The following is an 18,683-nucleotide window of genomic DNA, read 5'->3' on the forward strand; positions in this document are numbered from 1 at the left end:
GTTGGTACAAAAATTTCTTCATCTTCTTGCATGAGTGGAGCTAACGACGCCTCATGGGAAGATTGAACGGAAAGTGAAGAAATTGTATTGACAATGACAGCGATATGCCGATACACAAATAACGAATCAAACACAAAAAGGCACACTTCCTGTTATTTTTTTTATTAAATGTGATTGATACGAAAAGAGCAAATGACAAACTGAGTGGAATAGTTGTCAAATTGATTGTCCGAGGATTTGTCAAAAATGAGAGTGACGAAACGACCAAAACGGTTAGACATAAAAAGGAGAATGTGTATAAATTGTTTTTGCTGATTTGTTATTGACATTAATAGTAAATAATAATAGTAAATAATAATTATATATAATAATTATATAAAATAATAAATAATAAAAAAATAGAACAAACAACGATGTGAATGAATTTGTCGACGCATAATAACAAGCCGAAGCTAATAAAAAAGAAAAAGACATTAAAACTCTGAGTACCATTGACAAAAAGATATGAGGGAGTGCTGCGTATAATACCAAAACAAAAGCTACAGTTCCATGTAAAGTAAAATTTACAAATAAAGCGCTTTGAGAGTTTTGGAGATTGTCGAAAGTCGTTTGGAACGGAAAGAACTTATTTTCATTTTCATCGACCAAAAATCTGTGGAGTGCAAGTGTAAACACGGCTAAGATACACGTGAGAAATAATAAGAAGAAATCAACAACATAAGTTGGCCTTCTCACTTTAGTAAGTAATACCAACACACAGCACACTACCATTTGAACGTTAGCATGGACTCCAGTATTAGTTTTATATAACACTGAATACGTAGTGACTACCCACCAAAAGATGCCAAGTGTAACAAAACAGAAAAATGCTATTCTGTCAATCTCAATCGAGATTTCTCTCTTATTAATGTATATCTCTGGAAGTCGTTCCGACCTCATTATCCTTTTATCAATCTGAAAGAGAAATGGGCTAAAGACACACAACAACGTGATTATCACCAATGGAAAGATAATAAGTATCCTTCCTTTCATATTGGTGTTCTTATACGACTGTTTAAAATCGGCCAATTTGGTCGTAATCAATGAGACCATGCTTCTCATCACCACGCCACACTTCCCCATCGATTGTCTTCCAAATACAGTTTTAAAGTTTTTGTGATTCACCTCGGAGTACTATAATTCTAGTAAACAAACTATTATTTATAGTACAGTCTTTCCATTTCCAAAAGTCCCCATTTTGCTAGTTAAAAAAAAGCTACTAAGAACTCTAAAAGAAGAGTGATGTTTTCATGGTTCTTCAGGAAGGAAAGTCCATTGGACCTTCACACCAAATTTTTGTCGAGCACGTCATGGGTGGCGGAGTTAAACGAGCCGATCAACAAAGAATTCATTTACACGCTGTTCTACACGACTTTTGAGTTTGAGCACTTCCAATTGAGTAAGACCAACACCTCGATTGTCGCCGTATTGCCCGCGTTCATGTTCTTTGCGAAATTGACGTTTGGGAAGACTAAAGAGTGTGATGTTGTTGTTATAACGTTTTCGGAGACGGAAGAGAATGACGCGGTGTCGACGGTGATTCGCGTCTTTGGTGAAGAATTGGAGAGATATGGACTACTCAAAGATATGCAACAAAAGCTTCCAAAAACAATCCAACAAAAGGACTTCATCACATTTCATCAATTCGCTTATGAAAACGACGTCGAGTTGTCAGAGACCGATTTCAGATGTTCCGTAATACTCAGATCAACACTTCCACCAGCAAAAATCGTCGAAGTCGTGACTCAGATCTTGAATAAGAAAACTTTCACATCCGCTAAAGACCAACAAACTTTAGTCTTCACTAAAGAAAACGACAAGATGACACTCGCCGTCGGAAAAAATGAAGAAGGACAGACGGTGATGAACATGCAATGGTCGGCCGAATCACCAAATTGGTTGACCATTTCAGAACTCATTTGTAACGCTTTCACGGAGTTCGGCTTTCTCCTTTCGTTCGAAAAAGTCGGGATTAAAGGAAATACAAAGGCATAAGACTTTATTTGTGATTGTTTATATTTTACTATAAATTAACTATAATATTGTTTAGTATTGTAATTACTATAGTATAGTACTGAAATGAGGGGAAGTATATAGTTTAAAATTATAGAAACGTATCACTTATTTTTAGTACAACTAGCATTCTCGTGGTAACCATTGAAAATAGTAAAATAAACTATAAAATTACAACTTGTCAAAGTACTTTTTCTGGTCGGGGGTTGCCTTTTCCATGAAGGTATAATACGCGATATCTGCGTCATAGACGACACCATCATCGAAGTGATTTTCAAGCTCTTGGAAGAATATTGCGAGTGAGTCGAGTTCAAATCTGTTGTCAAGAATAATCCTCTTGTTATGGATGATCATCACAGCTGCGATGAAAAAGACTAACTTCTTCTCTTTGAATGCAAAGATTGCGTCCCATATTCTTTTACACTTTTTGGGTGTGAAGTCGCGTCGAAATAATAAGACAATCCACTTGTAGACAAAGGAATATCCTATCTTCTTCATTTTCATATAACAATATACATCATCATCTAAGACTTCCATTAAGACAGCCATGATATTATTAATGTCAATGGGAACTATATACACACTCTTCAATATCTCCATCACTCTTTCAAACACATAAAACCGCCCACACATACTCTCAACCTCTTCCATTATACCAACCATCACATCACTCTGTCCTTGTTGATATCCACAGTCTTGGTAATAGACTACCCAACACTTCATTAACACCCGCAACTCATTTTTAATCTCTTCTATCGACTTTTTGGTGTTAGTCAATAACTCCCCCTCAATTGGTGTGCGCCCAACATCCTTCTCTATTTGTTCAAAATTCTTCCGAAGCTCTCTGGATCTCTTTAATTGGTTCTGTGTGATGTGGTTGACTTGTTCTAAGATGTTCTTAAATTCCGTCTCATCATCGGACACTTGTAATAATCGCATCCAAACTTTCCCACGAATATCATCCTCAATGCCTTTATATAATATCGAATTCTTCATTTTATCATCAATGCCATCGCTCTGTGGGATCACCGACACTTGACTGAGTAATGTAAGTCCGTTGCTTTGAATCCAATCAACTCTCTTATCAATATACACATTCAAGTCGAGGTTTCTTATATATCTCTCGACATCCAATTTGAACATCGACTGTGCTGCTGTTGTCTGTATAATGCCATTTGCCAAAGACACTCCAAGACTCTTCAAAAAGAAGAGAAATTGAGAGAAAGCGTCATTCTTCATAAAGAACGCATCGACAGAGAACCCCAGGGGGCGCCCGGGAATGAATAATATTTCAGTCGCTGCTTCTGTGGGCGAAGATATATAAGACGGAGTGTCTTCTAAATAGAATATAACATCATCGTAAGCTTCTGTGATATTCTCCGTCGTTGGCGTATAGTCGTGGAATCGAATTAAGACGTGTTGGTTTATTGAAGTTAAGAGCAATACACCTGGACGGGGTGGAGTTGTCATATAAGTAACATCGGTTATGTGCTTAAATGGATTTGGTGCACTACAAACTGAATACGTCAAAGAGGAGTCCGATTTCGCTGGAGAGTGAAATTGAGACGGAGAAGAAAGATTGAGTGACGGGGATTTAAGGATTTTTGGTGTCGACATTGAAATATGATTTTTATAGTTTTTTTATTAAAAAAGAATTAGTCGATCTTTTTGAATTTACTATATGGTATAATATTTATATTATATAGTTTCATCATTTGTTCTATTAATAAAAAAAAACGAAAACTTTTGAAATATTTTAAAAAATAGAAATGAAATTTCATATTTTTTCAAATCTAGAAAATATAACTAAAAATTAAATATCTTTTTTTGAAAAAGTTGTTTTTGTCATTTTTCATTTTCTTGACTTTTTTAGTTTTTAAATAAAAAAAAGCACTTTATAATGGACGTTTTAATACTTTAAAAAATTAATTTATGAATTTAGAAAAAAATATACAAAAAAGTCAAATTTTTTGAAATATAGCAATTCATTGGTTTCAAGTATTTAGCCATAAATAATAATAAAATGATATATACAGTCTAGTTGCGAAAATTAATATGCTCAACCGTGTTACAAATTAATAAAATAAAAAAAGAATATTTATAATTTATAATATAAAAAGTTATTTTAATAATAAAATTAAACAATTGATTTAACAATATTGTTAGTAATTTCAACAAACCAAACACATATCTAATGTATTACATAAAACTATACTCAAATAGTTTAATTAAGTTCTTGTAATTCTTTTTAAAAAACTGTAAAGTATTAATGCAGTGGAACCAAACCATATCTGTGGAACGGAACATAAAAGACCGTCTGGCGGATTTGCGTACAATTGAGTTACTCTGGCAAGAAGAGCAAACTTTAGCAACTCGTGTTGTTTTACTTCTTTCAACAACACAACAAGAATTGAACAAACATGCCGAATTCCTCACCAAACTTCCTCCTTTTTCTAATGCTTTATTGGGTTTGTTTTCAACTAGTTTAATTCTATAGTAAATATAGTATTAACTCGTTGACTCTGAAATACAAACTTACAGATAGACAAGAAAGTGACCGAACAATTTATTGGCGCTTTCAGGTTCATTGCAAATAACTTCGAGTTGATGACAGACACAATCAAAGCAGCTTCTAAAACTCCAAATGAAATGTTTATGAACATCAACAAACTTCGCGCTTCATTTGCTTCCCCAACACAAGGCCAAGAAATCCTTTTCTCCCAAAATCAAATGTTTTATAACGACCAACTCCTCGCACTTCCCCATTACTATCTAACACTCTTCAAATCATTCGAAAACTTATTTTCATTGGGGCATTCTTTTTTCACTGACACCCCTTTCACCTCGACTATTTCGTCGAACTTAAAAACGGTTTGTTGACTCATATATCCATATATTATATCTATATTAATTATGTTATATATATTTTAATTATATTATATCTATATTAATTATATTATATCTATTTTATTAATATCAGATTTCAAATAGTAACCAATAGAAAGCGGAACAAAGTAAATTGTTTGTCTACACACAGTATACAAATAAGACTATACGAGAGATATTACTTTCTGAGAAACGAACGAGCGAAGAAATGCCATGTGCTGTGTATAGAATGTTAAATGTGTTATATACGAATGGGTGGAATACAAAAGGGATTTTTCGAGAAAGCCAAAACGCGTCAGTTCGACGGATAGAGGAAATCTGCCAACGATTAAGCGTTACACATTTTGATGAGATGCCATGCGACGTCGTCGCTAATGTATATAAAAGGTTTTTAAGGAATATACCAGGGAGTATTGTGAATAGAAAAGTCACCGAAAAATTATTGAAAGTGTGGAGCTCCTACCATCGAATGGAAAGGGATGAAACCAAATTGATAAATGAATTAAAAACAACCCTTTCTTCTCTCGAGATTGAAAATTACTTCGTTCTGGCAAACACGTTCAAGATCGCAAAAATGATTAGTGACAAGTCTGAGATAAACTCAATGAGTGCGAAAAACATTTCGGTTTGCCTCACAACAAATTTGATGAGTTTGTGCGAAAACGACACGTTCGGGGATGCCGAAACGACAAATGAGTATTTGGGTTCGATTGAGATTGGTGAATTTATCATTACCAATTTTGCAGCAATATTCCCGAATTTTGGTGGTAATTTCACGGAACATCAAAACCTCAAAATCGGGTTGGACGAAATAATTTCACAAATCCCAGAATCTAAAAGAAAGACTTCACGAAGGAAAGTCAAAGCAAAAGTGACTGATAGGATTTTCAGTGACGGAAAGGATGAGAAGAAAAGCCAACAAAAAATCGTGAATAACGAGATTTGCGACGATTCCGTCGTGATTAATCAAGCAACCGTAAAGAGGAACATTAAGACAATGACGAATGATAATCTCATCACAAAGACATATGAAGACCCGTCGCCGATCAAAAGCCAAAAGCGAAAAAAGACTGACACGATGCGAAATTTGTTGTACATCCCACAAGTCGACTTCAATATTGTTGAATTTGAAAAGCAACAAAAAAAGGAAAAGGAAGAACAACAAGAGATAGAGGACAAATGCATCAATCCCGAGTTATCATATAGAAGTATTGAAAGATTGATTCTAGGTGAAGAATTATTGGACCAACCCCAAAATGGGCTCGAAGACTACCTCGTCATTTCGCAAAAGGCGATCGAAAGTGAAAAACAAAAATTGATGGACGACATGAAGAAGAAGGAGGAAGAGCAAAACAGAATCAATTTCGAGAACGCAAAAATCGTGACAGGTCAGGTAAACGAGAATAAGAGGAAGGAGTCGTTAACGTACTTCGACGGCGTTTTAAGTTCTACGTACAATGCGACTAACCCTTTCTTCGAAGACAAGTAGTGAATATTATTTTTAGTCATTTTATTTCCTTCTTATGTTCATCTATTCCATAATTTTTGATCTTATTGAAAAACTATATATTTACGATTAAATATACTATATGATTATTCTATATTATATCATTAATAATTTAATAAATTATATTAAAAAAACAATAAAAAAAATAAGAAAAAAAAAATTATTAATTAAAAACGTTTAATAAAAAAAATAAAAGAAAGTGAAAAAAAGAATTAATCAATATAGTAAAATAAACAATTAATAATAACAACAGAACAAGAAGAAAGAAAAGTGATGAAAAAACTCGAAAAATGAGAAAGAATGAACATCAAAGTCTATGTTCGGATCCGCCCACTGAAGAAGGATGGGCATTCTGAAGACATTAAAACCTCTCCGCGGTCTGTTCAGATACGTGACAAGAAATTTTCCTTTGATGGTGTCTTTCCGATGACCACAGATCAGCAAACATTTTATACAACAGCACTCAACGGGTTCATCCCACAAGTTATTGAAGGGTACAATTGCACGTTTTTTGCGTATGGACAGACGGGTACCGGCAAAACGTTTACGATGGAAGGAGAAGAGAAGAATGAAGGGGTTATACCGCGACTTGTGTTTGAGTTGTTTGATGTGTTAGAAAAGAAGGGGCTGAAATATGTGATGAAGGTGACACACATTGAAATCTATAACGAAAAGGTGTTTGACCTCCTCTCTCAAAATAAAGAGGAACTTTTTGTGAGGGAAAGAAAGAGTGGAGGGGGGTGTGCACCCGTCAATGCCACTGAAATGACTGTGACACGTGACAACGTCAGAGAAATCCTCGCACGGTCGACCGCTCAACGAACAACCGCACAAACAGACTTGAATCCCAACTCGTCGCGTTCGCATTGTATATTCACTGTTATTGTTCAAATAGCAACAGAAAACATGATAGAAGGACCTACGGTTCGTATTGGAAGGATCAATTGTGTTGATTTGGCTGGCAGTGAAAATTGTAAACGTGCGGGTGTTCTTGGGGACAAGGTCAAACAAATTGAAGGAATGGCAATCAACCAAAGTCTACTTGTGTTGAATCGTGTCATCATGGGCTTGAGCAAAGGAGATAAATATATTCCTTATAGGTCTTCTGCACTTACTCGTATATTAGCCGATGCGTTGGGGGGCAAAAGTGTCACTGCGATGGTCGCGACTATTTCTCCAGAAGTTGAAGACGAAGAGGAAACATTAAGTTCTTTGGACTACGCAAAACGAGTCAACACCATCAAAAACTCGCCCAAGCAGAACGAAGGCATTCGTAAAGACGTTTTCTTTCAGAAGAAATTGGAGAAGATTGGCGAGCTCAAGAGAATGATCAACGAGGGAAAGGAGGGGGACAAACAGCTCAGCGAGGAGGACATTGAAAATCTGCGAAACGAGTTGAGTCGAGTGAACAGAAAAAACCAAGAAATGCAGTTGCTATTTGCCGCTGCAAAAGGCGAAGTCGAGGTGGCAAAATCCGAATTGAAAAACGCTGTTTCATACATTGAGAGTAAAAAACAAGACTGCATTGAGCTGAAAACCATATTGAAGAAAGTGGTCTCCAGTGTTATTGTTCTCACTGAAGAGTGTCGAAGAATTGAAGAAGTCTATCGGAAAAATCAGGACAAAATCAAAATGAGCGAAAATTCAGTGAAAGACCGACGGACGTCAGTTATTAAACAATGCAGTGACATACAACAAGGGGTTTCGATGGTGGAAGATGTCAAACAAAAGTTGTGTGGTGAAGGAAAGAAGATGGAAGAAGTACAACAACCAATCAAACTTGTTAGTGGTGTGGAACTGGAGCGTGTCGTGCCAAGAAAACTTGGTGGTGTTGTCCAAGCGCAATTTGTGAATTGGGAAAAGGATGGGCGAAATGCGATTGAGGCTCGAAAGAGGGCGTTTTACAAAGATGTTGAAGAGATCAAAACCGTGTACAAAGAAATTCAGAAGAAAAAAGACGAGATCGAGGCGCTCAAAAATATGTCAAAGCAAGACGAAGAACAAGAGAAAATTTGCTTCCAAAATGGGTTCACACAGATGTTGGAGTCCATTCAAAGTGAGACCAAGCGCATTGAAAACGCGAGTGTTGAAAATACAAAAATGGAAGAAGATGAAGAAAAGGAGTTTGAACAAAAGAAGCGTGAAAGAAACGAAGCGGTGCAAAGGAGCATTGCGGAAGGTCTTTTGAAGATCCAAAAAGTGATTGACCAAATTGGTGTGGAAGTTGGTGCGAGTCAGTCCTTCTATGAAAATTGGCTCAGCGACAAAATCGAAACCCGCCAAAAGCAAATCAGTGATGAAAAGAAGAAAATTGTGTTCCCCAAAATTCACATGAAAATAAATGAAATTGAAACGGTGATGACCACCAGTAAAACAAAGAGGCAGGAATTGGAGGAAAAAATGCAGCGCGAGATGACAGCCAAAAAGGCCGAAATAAAAGAGAAGATAACTTTAAGTCAAACGGCGTTTCGAAAAATATCTGCCGATGTCGAAGAAGATGAGGCAAAGTATGAAAAGGGATGTAAAAAGCACGTTGCAAATATTATGACTTACGTTGATGGCGCAATAGGTTCTGATGGGTTCAGTGTATTACTCAAAAGGGACATCAACAACATTGGTAAAGAAATGGCGAGAAAAGAAGCAATTGGAAACACTGTATGTACTGAGTGTGAGTTGTTGTGTTCAAGCGTTCAAGATCGATTTGGCGTTGTGAAAGAACAAATGTGCCAGATGGAAACTGGTGTAGATGGGGAGTTGTATGAACTTGAGGGGTGTGAACAAAACCGGGTAGAACTTCCTTTAACCACATTTAAAGGAAGAACTTCTGTTGTGCCGTCCTTCGGGAAAGACTTAAATGAGCAAATAAAAAAGATGGATGAGCTTTGATGCCGTTATCATTGGGAGTTGTTGATATAAAGTGGTGGGATGAGAATAGAGTGATTGTATGGTTTTGTTAATCATTTCACAACCAAAACATGTACCATAATATAACTATAAAAAATTAAAAATAAACCATCAAAATATTCTTTGAATTCCTCAAAGTTCTTAACCACCGATAACTTAGAAAAGAACTGTTTAAAGTAGAAATGGGTGTTGTTGGGACGGTGGTGAATTTAATAGTGCAAACTTTAATGGTGTTTATGCCGATAGCGCCTTACACTACATTTTTCATTTCTCGAAATGATGAAAATATATTCAAAAGCTTTAGCTTAGGTACGTGTTATGTTTTGCTCACAAGTAACATCTTCCGAATTTCATTTTACTTTGGCGAACGATATGACACATTTTTGTTAATTCAAAGCGTTGTATTAATCAGTGGGATGGTTGCATTATTATATCTTTCTTCTGTTGCACTAAAAAATGATATCAAAGAGACTCTGACAGTCTTTGTCGTTTCAAGTGCAATTGTTCTTGTCTTTGGATATTTAACACAACACTCGTATTTCATCGTCCAAAGTCTTGGAGCGATTTCTAGTATTGTGGAAGTGATGCTTGCACTCCCACAAATATATCACAATTTCAAAACACAGAGCGGCGACGGGTTACCTATTTCTACTATCATCGGATGGATCGTTGGTGACTCCTTTAAAACTATTTATTTCATCATCTCTGAAGTTCCTCTGCAATTCATTTGTTGCGGTATTTTCCAATTAATGTGTGACGCTGTCATTGTCGGACAAATGGTTCACTACTCCCCAACTTACTTCGAAAAGGAAGTCATCGAACCACTGAAAAATTTGTTCACAAAAATCACACATAAAAAAAAGGAAACAACTAACGAAGACATCTAACCAAGTCGCTTTTTTATATTTTTAAAATTTCAGGAAACCCTAATTCTAATTAATTAGTTATGTTGTTCTAAATTAAATTAATTATTTGTAATCTTTTCTAATTCTAAACACGCAATTTGTGAAATACTATTTTTATTAATAACAAACTATAATTTGTAAATCAAATTATCCCAAAAGACATTTATTATAAATTATTGTAAAACCATTCGTCATTTATTATTATTTTATACATCACAATAGTTTATGCTTTTTTTGTGAATTAAATCTATATTTAAAAACCTCAATCTCAAAAATCAGTGCGTGATTGCCACGTAAAAAGTCTTTTTCCAGAAATAAAAAAGGGAAGAATGTTCGAAAAGGACTTTATTGTTATTAAAATAAAATAATAAAAGCACTTTTAACACAGAAAAAACCAGGATAATTAGCACAATTAATACCAAACTTGATTTTGACGTTTCTGAAATAAGAAAAATAGTTAATAGTTAATTTTTGGTTTAACCAAACTTAAACAAATAGTAAAAAGGAAAAAGAAATCAATAGGATCAAATCAAAAACAAATGGTTTTTGGTTTGATCCTATTCTAATTCATAACTCGTTATGAATTAGCCACCCTAGTGATTTGAATTTTACTTAGTTTGTGGGAAGAAAAGTGAGAACGAAATTGAGAAATCTCAACAAAGTGAGTATCTGGGGATTTAAAAGTACTCAAAAAACTTGAAAATCAGAATGAGCGAAGAGAAAATCACTGTTGATCAGCACATCAACACGTTAGTCGCGAATGCCCAAGTTGCGTTAAAGGAGTATCTGCAACCAGAGTACACTCAAGAAAAGATCGATTATATAGTCAAGAAGGCATCTGTTGCAGCACTTGATAAACACTGTTACTTGGCACAATTGGCTGTTGAAGAAACAGGAAGAGGTGTGTTGGAAGACAAAGCAACAAAGAACATCTTTGCTTGCGAACACGTCACACACGAGATGAGACACGCCAGAACTGTTGGTATAATCAACACTGACCCACTTTATGGTATTACTGAAGTCGCTGAACCAGTCGGTGTGATTTGTGGAGTCACTCCAGTCACCAACCCAACATCAACCGCCATCTTTAAGTCCCTCATTTCTATTAAGACTAGAAACCCAATTGTTTTCTCATTCCATCCATCTGCTTTAAAATGCTCAATTGCAGCAGCTACTATTGTCAGAGATGCTGCCATTGAGGCGGGAGCACCAAAGAACTGCATTCAATGGATTGAGTTTGGTGGTATTGAAGCATCCAACAAATTGATGAATCATACTGGTGTTGCTACTATTTTGGCGACTGGTGGAGGAGCCATGGTCAAGGCAGCTTACTCGTCTGGAAAGCCAGCACTTGGAGTTGGACCCGGAAATGTCCCATCATATATTGAGAAATCATGCTTTTTGAAGCAAGCAATTAATGATGTTGTTATGTCAAAGTCGTTTGATAATGGTATGGTCTGTGCTTCAGAACAAGCTGCTATCATCGACAAAGAAATTTATGGCGATGCGATCGCTGAATTCAAGAGACTTGGGTGCTATTTTGTGAACGACGAAGAGAAGGCAAAACTCGAGAAGTTCATGTTTGGTGTTTGCGCATATTCTGATGACTCTGCAAATGCTAGACTCAACCCAAAGTGCCCAGGTATGTCACCAAAGTGGTTTGCTGAGAACGCTGGATTTGTCATTCCCGAAGACACAAATATCATCTGTGCTGAGTGCAAAGAAGTTGGTGTGAAAGAGCCCCTCACAAAGGAGAAGTTGTCACCTGTTCTTGCAATTTTGAAGGCAGAAAACACTGCTGATGGAATTGATAAGGCCGAGGCTATGCTTGAGTTTGGTGGTCTTGGACACTCAGCTGCAATTCACTCGAACGACTCTAAAATTGTAGAGCAATTTGCGTTGAGAATGAAGGCGTGCAGAATTCTCCACAACGTCCATCAACTCAAGGAGCTCTCGGAGCCATATACAATTACTTGCAACCATCTCTTACTTTGGGATGTGGTTCATACGGAGGAAACTCAGTCAGTGCAAACGTCACGTACTGCAATTTGTTGAACGTCAAGAGACTTGCTGAGAGAAGAAACAATCTCCAGTGGTTCAGAGTCCCACCAAAGATCTTCTTCGAGCCACACGCGATCAGATACTTGAAGGAACTCAAGGAGCTCTCAAAGATTTTCGTCGTCTCTGATAGAATGATGTACAAGCTTGGCTATGTCGACAGAGTGATGGACGTCTTGAAGAGAAGACAAAACAATGTTGAAATTGAAATTTTCATCGATGTCGAACCAGATCCCTCTATTCAAACAGTCAGAAAGGGACTTGCTGTAATGAACACATTTAACCCAGACAACATCATTGCCATTGGTGGTGGAAGTGCGATGGATGCGGCTAAGATCATGTGGCTGTTGTACGAACACCCAGAAGCTGATTTCTTCAGCATGAAACAGAAGTTCTTGGACTTGAGAAAGAGAGCATTCAAATTCCCAACAATGGGCAAGAAGGCAAGACTTATTTGCATCCCAACTACATCAGGAACCGGCTCTGAAGTCACTCCATTTGCTGTCATCTCAGACACTGACACTGGTAAGAAGTACCCACTTGCTGATTACTCGTTGACTCCATCGGTTGCTATCATCGACCCAATGTTCACAGTCTCATTGCCAAAGAGAGCTATTGCCGATACGGGACTTGATGTCTTGGTCCATTCTGTTGAAGCTTATGTCTCAGTTATGGCAAATGAATACACAGACGGTCTTGCCAAAGAAGCAGTGAAATTGGTCTTCGACAACTTGGTCAAGTCATACAATGGTGATTTAATCGCTAGAGAAAAGATGCACAACGCAGCTACCATTGCTGGTATGGCATTTGCTTCCGCATTCCTTGGTATTGCCCACTCTTTGGCTCACAAAGTTGGAGCTGCCTTCCATATTCCACATGGAAGATGTGTTGCAGTCTTATTACCACACGTTATCAGATACAATGGTGTTGTCCCAAGAAAGTTGGCGATGTGGCCAAAGTACAACGTGTATGTGGCTGACGAGAGATACAACAACCTTGCTCATTTGGTTGGAATCACTACTGAAAACAACGAAAACGGTGTTGAGTTGTTTGCCAAGGCTTGTGAGAAGTTGATGCTCGACACTGAGACAATTACTGGATTCAAGCAGGCTGGTATTAAAGAGGAGGACTGGATGTCACATGTTCCCGAGATGGCTCTTCTTGCTTTCGAGGATCAGTGCTCGCCATGCAACCCGAAGATTCCAATGGTGAAGGACATGGAAAAGATACTCAAAGAGTCCTTTTTCCCAATTGCTTGAATAATTGATATCTTTTGGGAAGTCTATATATTTTTAACGATTTTTGATAAATCAATAGTTATAATAATAAGCTAATTTCGTGGGACTTAATAATATAAATTTATTAATAATTTATATTGATTAACAATCTTAGCACCTTTTAAATCAACTAAAAAAGATATAAATAAAGCAAAAACCTGTAAAAAACAGTTTTCAAAAAACTATTAAAAGTTAACATAATAAACAAAACAGCCAAAATAACAAGATTAAAACTTTTAATAAATATTAATTATAATGTATTATAATTTTACTATTGGTCAGGAGTATTATTGTTATTCAAAGAAGAATTGGATTGTTCCCAAAATACATAACGTTTTTAAAATATAAAATAATTAAAAGTGTTTTTTTCATAATTATTACTAGATATAATTTAATTAATTAAAAGTAAAACTATTAGAGAAATATTGATCTAAAAAACATTTTAAATGTCAACACTAATTTTTGCTTAATAAAAACAATCTGATTGAAATAATTGCTCATAAAATATTTCGATTTTTCAAATAACTTTTATCATCGTATTTATTTGGTTTTATTAAAATAGAATTTTTATTTTAGTTTGACAAATTGTTTACGACAAATCAATTGTACGTTTTTTCAATTAAAACAATGGATCACCTAAACGAAATATATTGGTAATGTGACCTTAATGTTATACAAAAAAAACCACCAAAAAATGTGACTCATTCCCTTACATTTGTGACAATTCAAAGCAAAATAAGTGATACTTGAAAACAAAGCTAAAAACGCTTTTTTCTTTTTCTGATGAACAAAAAATGGTTTTATTGATTTATTGGGTGTGATTTGAAAAATATTTATAGTTTTAATTTATTCATCGCATGTCACAATATAAAAAAGGGTTCTAAAAAATCAACTTAATATTCAACACTTCTCTATGGTGTTTAGTGTTGTACTATTATTCACGCTGTTTTCTTGTGCATTATCTGGGAAGGTGAACTGTATAAACGACTTCATTGCAGTGGATATGGACTCGGAAGATGTTGAGATTGTTGAAAGAAAGGAATGTTACGACAACACAATAGTCAAAGACTATGATAAAAAGATACTCGGTGAAAATTTGGGCATTAAGTGTTATATCCACAAGGATTTTCTATTGGTCAACTTGACTCCAAATAATTTGTCAAGGTGTGGAGAGTATATTCAATTGACTGGACCAACACAACGTTCCCAGTTGTGTATGATAGCCGGATACGTAGTTGTGAAGTCTAAAGACATTTCTGACGAATTGTCCAAAGTTGTAATTGGAGTGGACAAAAAGGTGATATCCACGTTAGTTAGTGGAATTAATCAAATCACTTTATCGATGACACAAGTCACAATGAACGAACTGGTGTTCGATTTGGGAGTCAACCCTTCTTTAATAGTTTTGGACCGAACTTCCTCAAATGTCAAAATCCAATTTATCAACCACAATAGAACCCCTTCTATTGCTGTCATAAAAAATAACGGAGTGACCACTTCCTATCCAAAGCAAGAAGATGACACATTCGTAATTCCTCAATACAAAGAACGTGTATCACTTGGTTTGGTCTCTTTTGATGGGGAAATAATATTCTTTGATGACTTCAACACTCAAAGTGACGTCGAGAAAGTATCAAATAGTCGCTTCTCGTCTGCTGAGATCCAAAAGTGCCGGTTCTTTGCTGACCCACTTGTCTGGTCTGAAAACAAAGAAGGATTAAAAGCATCCTTTTTTACGTGGAGAGTTCTCCAAATAAATAGAGACAACTCTACAACTATTTACACTCACTTAGACAAGACAATTGAATTTGAGTCAAAGGATGGACTCCTCTCTGTCATTTTTAATTACCCAACTGAAATGTTGTTTGCTCAAGACTTTAAAGAAGCGAGAATTACAGTGGAAATTGAAGATGTTGAAGACTGGAAATTCATTCAAAGTGATCTCTTCATGAATGTTAATAGCAAGGACTTTAATCCGTCTTTAAATTACCCCGTGCAAAACAGAATTAATACAGAGTATAACATTGGGACCGACGGAAAAACAGTAGACATCAAAATTGGATTTGACAAAAGAAATCGGCTCTTTGCAAATGTACTTGTATTCACACAGATGATGTCTGTTGGGAAGAAAATGAAACTCAAAAGTGTGTTCTTCGAAAGGTCGACACAATACGATCTTCAGAACGATTGTGGGTTGAAGAGATTTGACTGTAATAATGTGGAGTGCACTATTGACTTGAACAACACCATTGAAGACGGTCCTGTTCCTTTTGATGATGGGTGTATCCCTTTTTGTGGAACGTGTCGAACTGGAATGATATGCTCTACGACTGGAAAGTGCAAGCCTCAAGTGAATAACAACAACAGAGACAAAGCAGAAGGACTTAAAATCCTTCTCTTCCTTCTTCCATTCTTATTATATCTTTAGATTAATTATATTAGTTTATTATAGTTATTTATACTATATACATTATCTATTGTTAATTTTTTTATGTTATTTTTTTTATTATATATATATAGTTTTTTAATTATAACATCAACAAATTATTTATTCTAATAAAAATACTATACAGAGAGTTAAAAAGATTGTTAAATGAATAAACACAAAGACCCTAACTTCTTTTATTATTCCCACAATATTAGTGTTTAAATGATTAGACCTTTCCTTATATAGTGATTATGACATTCGGCATATTTTTGTAGTAAAAATTCCCTCAAATGCCTGGATTGTCTGATTAACAGTCCTTGGGGATTAAAAAAATACTGTATTATATTATTACTACAATATATGGTTTCTGTTAATACAATTAACTTCAAAGCCACACCACAAAAGAAGCAAAAGTCAAAAGAAAGGAGTAACACAAAGATTTGAATGAAGAAACCACCTAAAAACATATAACTGAGCAAATCCTCCAAAATCACACCAAAAAGAATAAAAAACATTAAATTAAATTCAATAATATGAATTGTTTCCCCCACATTTTCGAAAACGCCGAGACTCTTGTGCCCCAAAGAACGAAAATATGAAAAACTAAAAAACTCCATTGTAATGAAGGTGAATGAAGTGGAAAAACAACTCACAAAAATGAAGACGTTCTACCGTCTGTTGTTTGATTTCTGTGTGGTGACATTTATCTTTACCGTAACGACTCGCCACATGATTCATAAAAATTATACATTTGGGAGAATGTGTCGATTTTGGACGATGTGGAGTTGTTGGGCGTGTCTCTTATATTTCTTTGTTGCTTTTTGCAAGCAACTGTCATTACTCTTATTTGATCCTTCGTTCATTAAACGTATTCGAAGTGACAAAGCAAACTTCCTAGTCGATGTTTTGAATCAATTGGCATTTGTGTTGTGCTTGTGTGTCACGTTGATGTTCTGGGTGCTATTCTTCAAGTCACCAAGTAACGTCTTGCGAATTGATGGAGAGTGGCAACCGACATTTGTCGACCAACTCTTTGTGACACACTTTGAACACACTTTCCCGTTCCTCTTCTTGCTCATCGACTGTTTGCTTTTTGCACAAGGGTCTAAACACATCGACCAGTTTTACTCCATCTCAAAATTCTCGCCAGTCGTTGCTTTCTTTGGGTATTGTGGTCTTTGTCTGAAAGATTACTTTGATTATGGTATACGTCCATATCCTTTTATGGACAAATGGACTTTAATGATGTTGTTGGCCACAATAGTTGTTGTCTGTAATATCATCTCGTGTGTCTTCAACCCGATCACTTACTATATCAGGTCGAAACTCTCTCTCGTTTTGTAAGAAATGATTTTTTTCTTTCGAGTTATTTAACACTCCAAATTATCTATCAAATACTTTCAGAACATATAAAGTGACTTGAATAATTCTTCTAGACAAGTCAATTGAATTCTCCAAAAGTTGGTCTTCTTTTTTTTGTGAAAAAGAAAAGGTTTTTTAATTCTCCACATAACAAAATTTGTTTTCACAAATTACCATTTCACCACTAAATACCATTTCAATATAATAAAATAATTACCATTTATAGTATTTTGAAGCTAGAATACAATTTTGGGAGATACTCCTGCAAATCACCATTCGAGTTATATTGAAGTTTTTGAATTGAGTTAGGATTATAAAAGAGACCGTAATCTGCAAAATATAAAATGACTGAATTTAAGCCCGACACTGCTTATTGTGGAGTCAGTCACATCAAAAATATCATCTTAGTTTTATCAGGCAAGGGGGGTGTCGGAAAGTCAACTGTAGCATCTTCGTTGGCACGCGCCTTTGCTCAGGCTGGGATGAAGACGGGTATATTGGACATCGACCTTTGCGGCCCGTCCATTCCAAAGATGTTTGGTGTTTCCGGCTCTGGTGTGTTCAATGGGACGCATGGTGGGATAGCACCAGTAAAAGTAGATGTGAGTGGTCACAATTTAGATGTGTTGTCTATAGGATTTATGTTGTCGAACCCCGACGCACCCGTCATTTGGAGAGGTCCAAAGAAGAGTGGAGCGATCCAACAATTCTTACAAGATGTCGAATGGGGCGAAAAAGATGTTTTAATCATCGACACACCGCCAGGAACTTCTGATGAGCACATGACGATTATGCAATTGATTAAAGAAAGCAACAAGAAGACACAAGCAGTCTTAGTAACAACTCCGCAAATTGTCTCTGTCAACGACGTCGAAAAAGAAATCGACTTTTGCAAGATGTCTGACGTCGAGGTGCTTGGCGTTATAGAAAACATGAGTGGGTACCTTTGCCCACATTGCCAAACAACAACAAACATCTTTTCTTCACAAGGCGGCAAAACCCTAGCTGAGAAGTACAACTTTAAGTTCATCGGAACTATCCCAATCGAGCCAAAGGTGTGTATGTCCGGCGAAACTGGTACAAACCCATTCTCGGACCAACCGTCTGCTACCGCTCTTAAAGCGCTCACCTCGTTTGTTGAGGAATTCATCAAAACTGCTTAATTGACTCTTTTAATTAAACTTTAATTAAATTGAACTAAAGAAAAAATTATTGAACGCCAAGCTTCCCGGCAATGTAAAGCGGCCACTGGGGCAAAGGGACTTTGTCTTGTTTGATCATTCCATACAAACTCGATACGGAGT

At 36.0% G+C, this 18,683-nt stretch overlaps 10 protein-coding genes across 10 annotated transcripts; 8 read left to right on the forward strand and 2 right to left on the reverse strand.

Annotated features, from left to right (window-relative positions):
* Positions 1-273: 273 nt before the first annotated feature.
* EIN_181540 (hypothetical protein) lies at positions 274-1,122 on the reverse strand (the record flags this gene model as incomplete). Its single annotated transcript, XM_004260710.1, has 1 exon — positions 274-1,122. One exon carries the CDS (start codon positions 1,120-1,122, stop codon positions 274-276), a length of 849 nt encoding a protein of 282 aa, XP_004260758.1.
* Positions 1,123-1,281: 159 nt separating this feature from the next.
* On the forward strand, positions 1,282-2,034 carry EIN_181550 (hypothetical protein; the record flags this gene model as incomplete). Its single annotated transcript, XM_004260711.1, has 1 exon — positions 1,282-2,034. The coding sequence occupies one exon, from the start codon at positions 1,282-1,284 to the stop codon at positions 2,032-2,034; it is 753 nt and encodes a 250-aa protein (XP_004260759.1).
* Positions 2,035-2,223: 189 nt separating this feature from the next.
* On the reverse strand, positions 2,224-3,522 carry EIN_181560 (hypothetical protein; the record flags this gene model as incomplete). Its single annotated transcript, XM_004260712.1, has 1 exon — positions 2,224-3,522. The coding sequence occupies one exon, from the start codon at positions 3,520-3,522 to the stop codon at positions 2,224-2,226; it is 1,299 nt and encodes a 432-aa protein (XP_004260760.1).
* A 799-nt stretch (positions 3,523-4,321) lies between these two features.
* EIN_181570 (T-cell activation Rho GTPase activating protein, putative) lies at positions 4,322-6,427 on the forward strand (the record flags this gene model as incomplete). Its single annotated transcript, XM_004260713.1, has 3 exons — positions 4,322-4,520; positions 4,598-4,923; positions 5,054-6,427. The coding sequence occupies 3 exons, from the start codon at positions 4,322-4,324 to the stop codon at positions 6,425-6,427; spliced, it is 1,899 nt and encodes a 632-aa protein (XP_004260761.1).
* Positions 6,428-6,745: 318 nt separating this feature from the next.
* Positions 6,746-9,331, forward strand: EIN_181580 (Osmotic avoidance abnormal protein, putative; the record flags this gene model as incomplete). The annotated part of the gene is made up of 1 exon (XM_004260714.1): positions 6,746-9,331. The coding sequence occupies one exon, from the start codon at positions 6,746-6,748 to the stop codon at positions 9,329-9,331; it is 2,586 nt and encodes an 861-aa protein (XP_004260762.1).
* Positions 9,332-9,531: 200 nt separating this feature from the next.
* EIN_181590 (hypothetical protein) lies at positions 9,532-10,236 on the forward strand (the record flags this gene model as incomplete). The annotated part of the gene is made up of 1 exon (XM_004260715.1): positions 9,532-10,236. One exon carries the CDS (start codon positions 9,532-9,534, stop codon positions 10,234-10,236), a length of 705 nt encoding a protein of 234 aa, XP_004260763.1.
* Positions 10,237-10,962: 726 nt separating this feature from the next.
* On the forward strand, positions 10,963-13,571 carry EIN_181600 (alcohol dehydrogenase, putative; the record flags this gene model as incomplete). Its single annotated transcript, XM_004260716.1, has 2 exons — positions 10,963-12,086; positions 12,143-13,571. 2 exons carry the CDS (start codon positions 10,963-10,965, stop codon positions 13,569-13,571), a joined length of 2,553 nt encoding a protein of 850 aa, XP_004260764.1.
* Positions 13,572-14,502: 931 nt separating this feature from the next.
* EIN_181610 (hypothetical protein) lies at positions 14,503-16,017 on the forward strand (the record flags this gene model as incomplete). The annotated part of the gene is made up of 1 exon (XM_004260717.1): positions 14,503-16,017. The coding sequence occupies one exon, from the start codon at positions 14,503-14,505 to the stop codon at positions 16,015-16,017; it is 1,515 nt and encodes a 504-aa protein (XP_004260765.1).
* Positions 16,018-16,638: 621 nt separating this feature from the next.
* Positions 16,639-17,361, forward strand: EIN_181620 (hypothetical protein; the record flags this gene model as incomplete). The annotated part of the gene is made up of 1 exon (XM_004260718.1): positions 16,639-17,361. The coding sequence occupies one exon, from the start codon at positions 16,639-16,641 to the stop codon at positions 17,359-17,361; it is 723 nt and encodes a 240-aa protein (XP_004260766.1).
* A 362-nt stretch (positions 17,362-17,723) lies between these two features.
* On the forward strand, positions 17,724-18,542 carry EIN_181630 (nucleotide-binding protein, putative; the record flags this gene model as incomplete). The annotated part of the gene is made up of 1 exon (XM_004260719.1): positions 17,724-18,542. One exon carries the CDS (start codon positions 17,724-17,726, stop codon positions 18,540-18,542), a length of 819 nt encoding a protein of 272 aa, XP_004260767.1.
* Positions 18,543-18,683: the final 141 nt, after the last annotated feature.

The sequence above is a fragment of the Entamoeba invadens genome, assembly GCF_000330505.1.
Source record: "Entamoeba invadens IP1 unplaced genomic scaffold scaff_1105074725183, whole genome shotgun sequence".
NCBI lineage: Eukaryota > Evosea > Mastigamoebida > Endamoebidae > Entamoeba > Entamoeba invadens.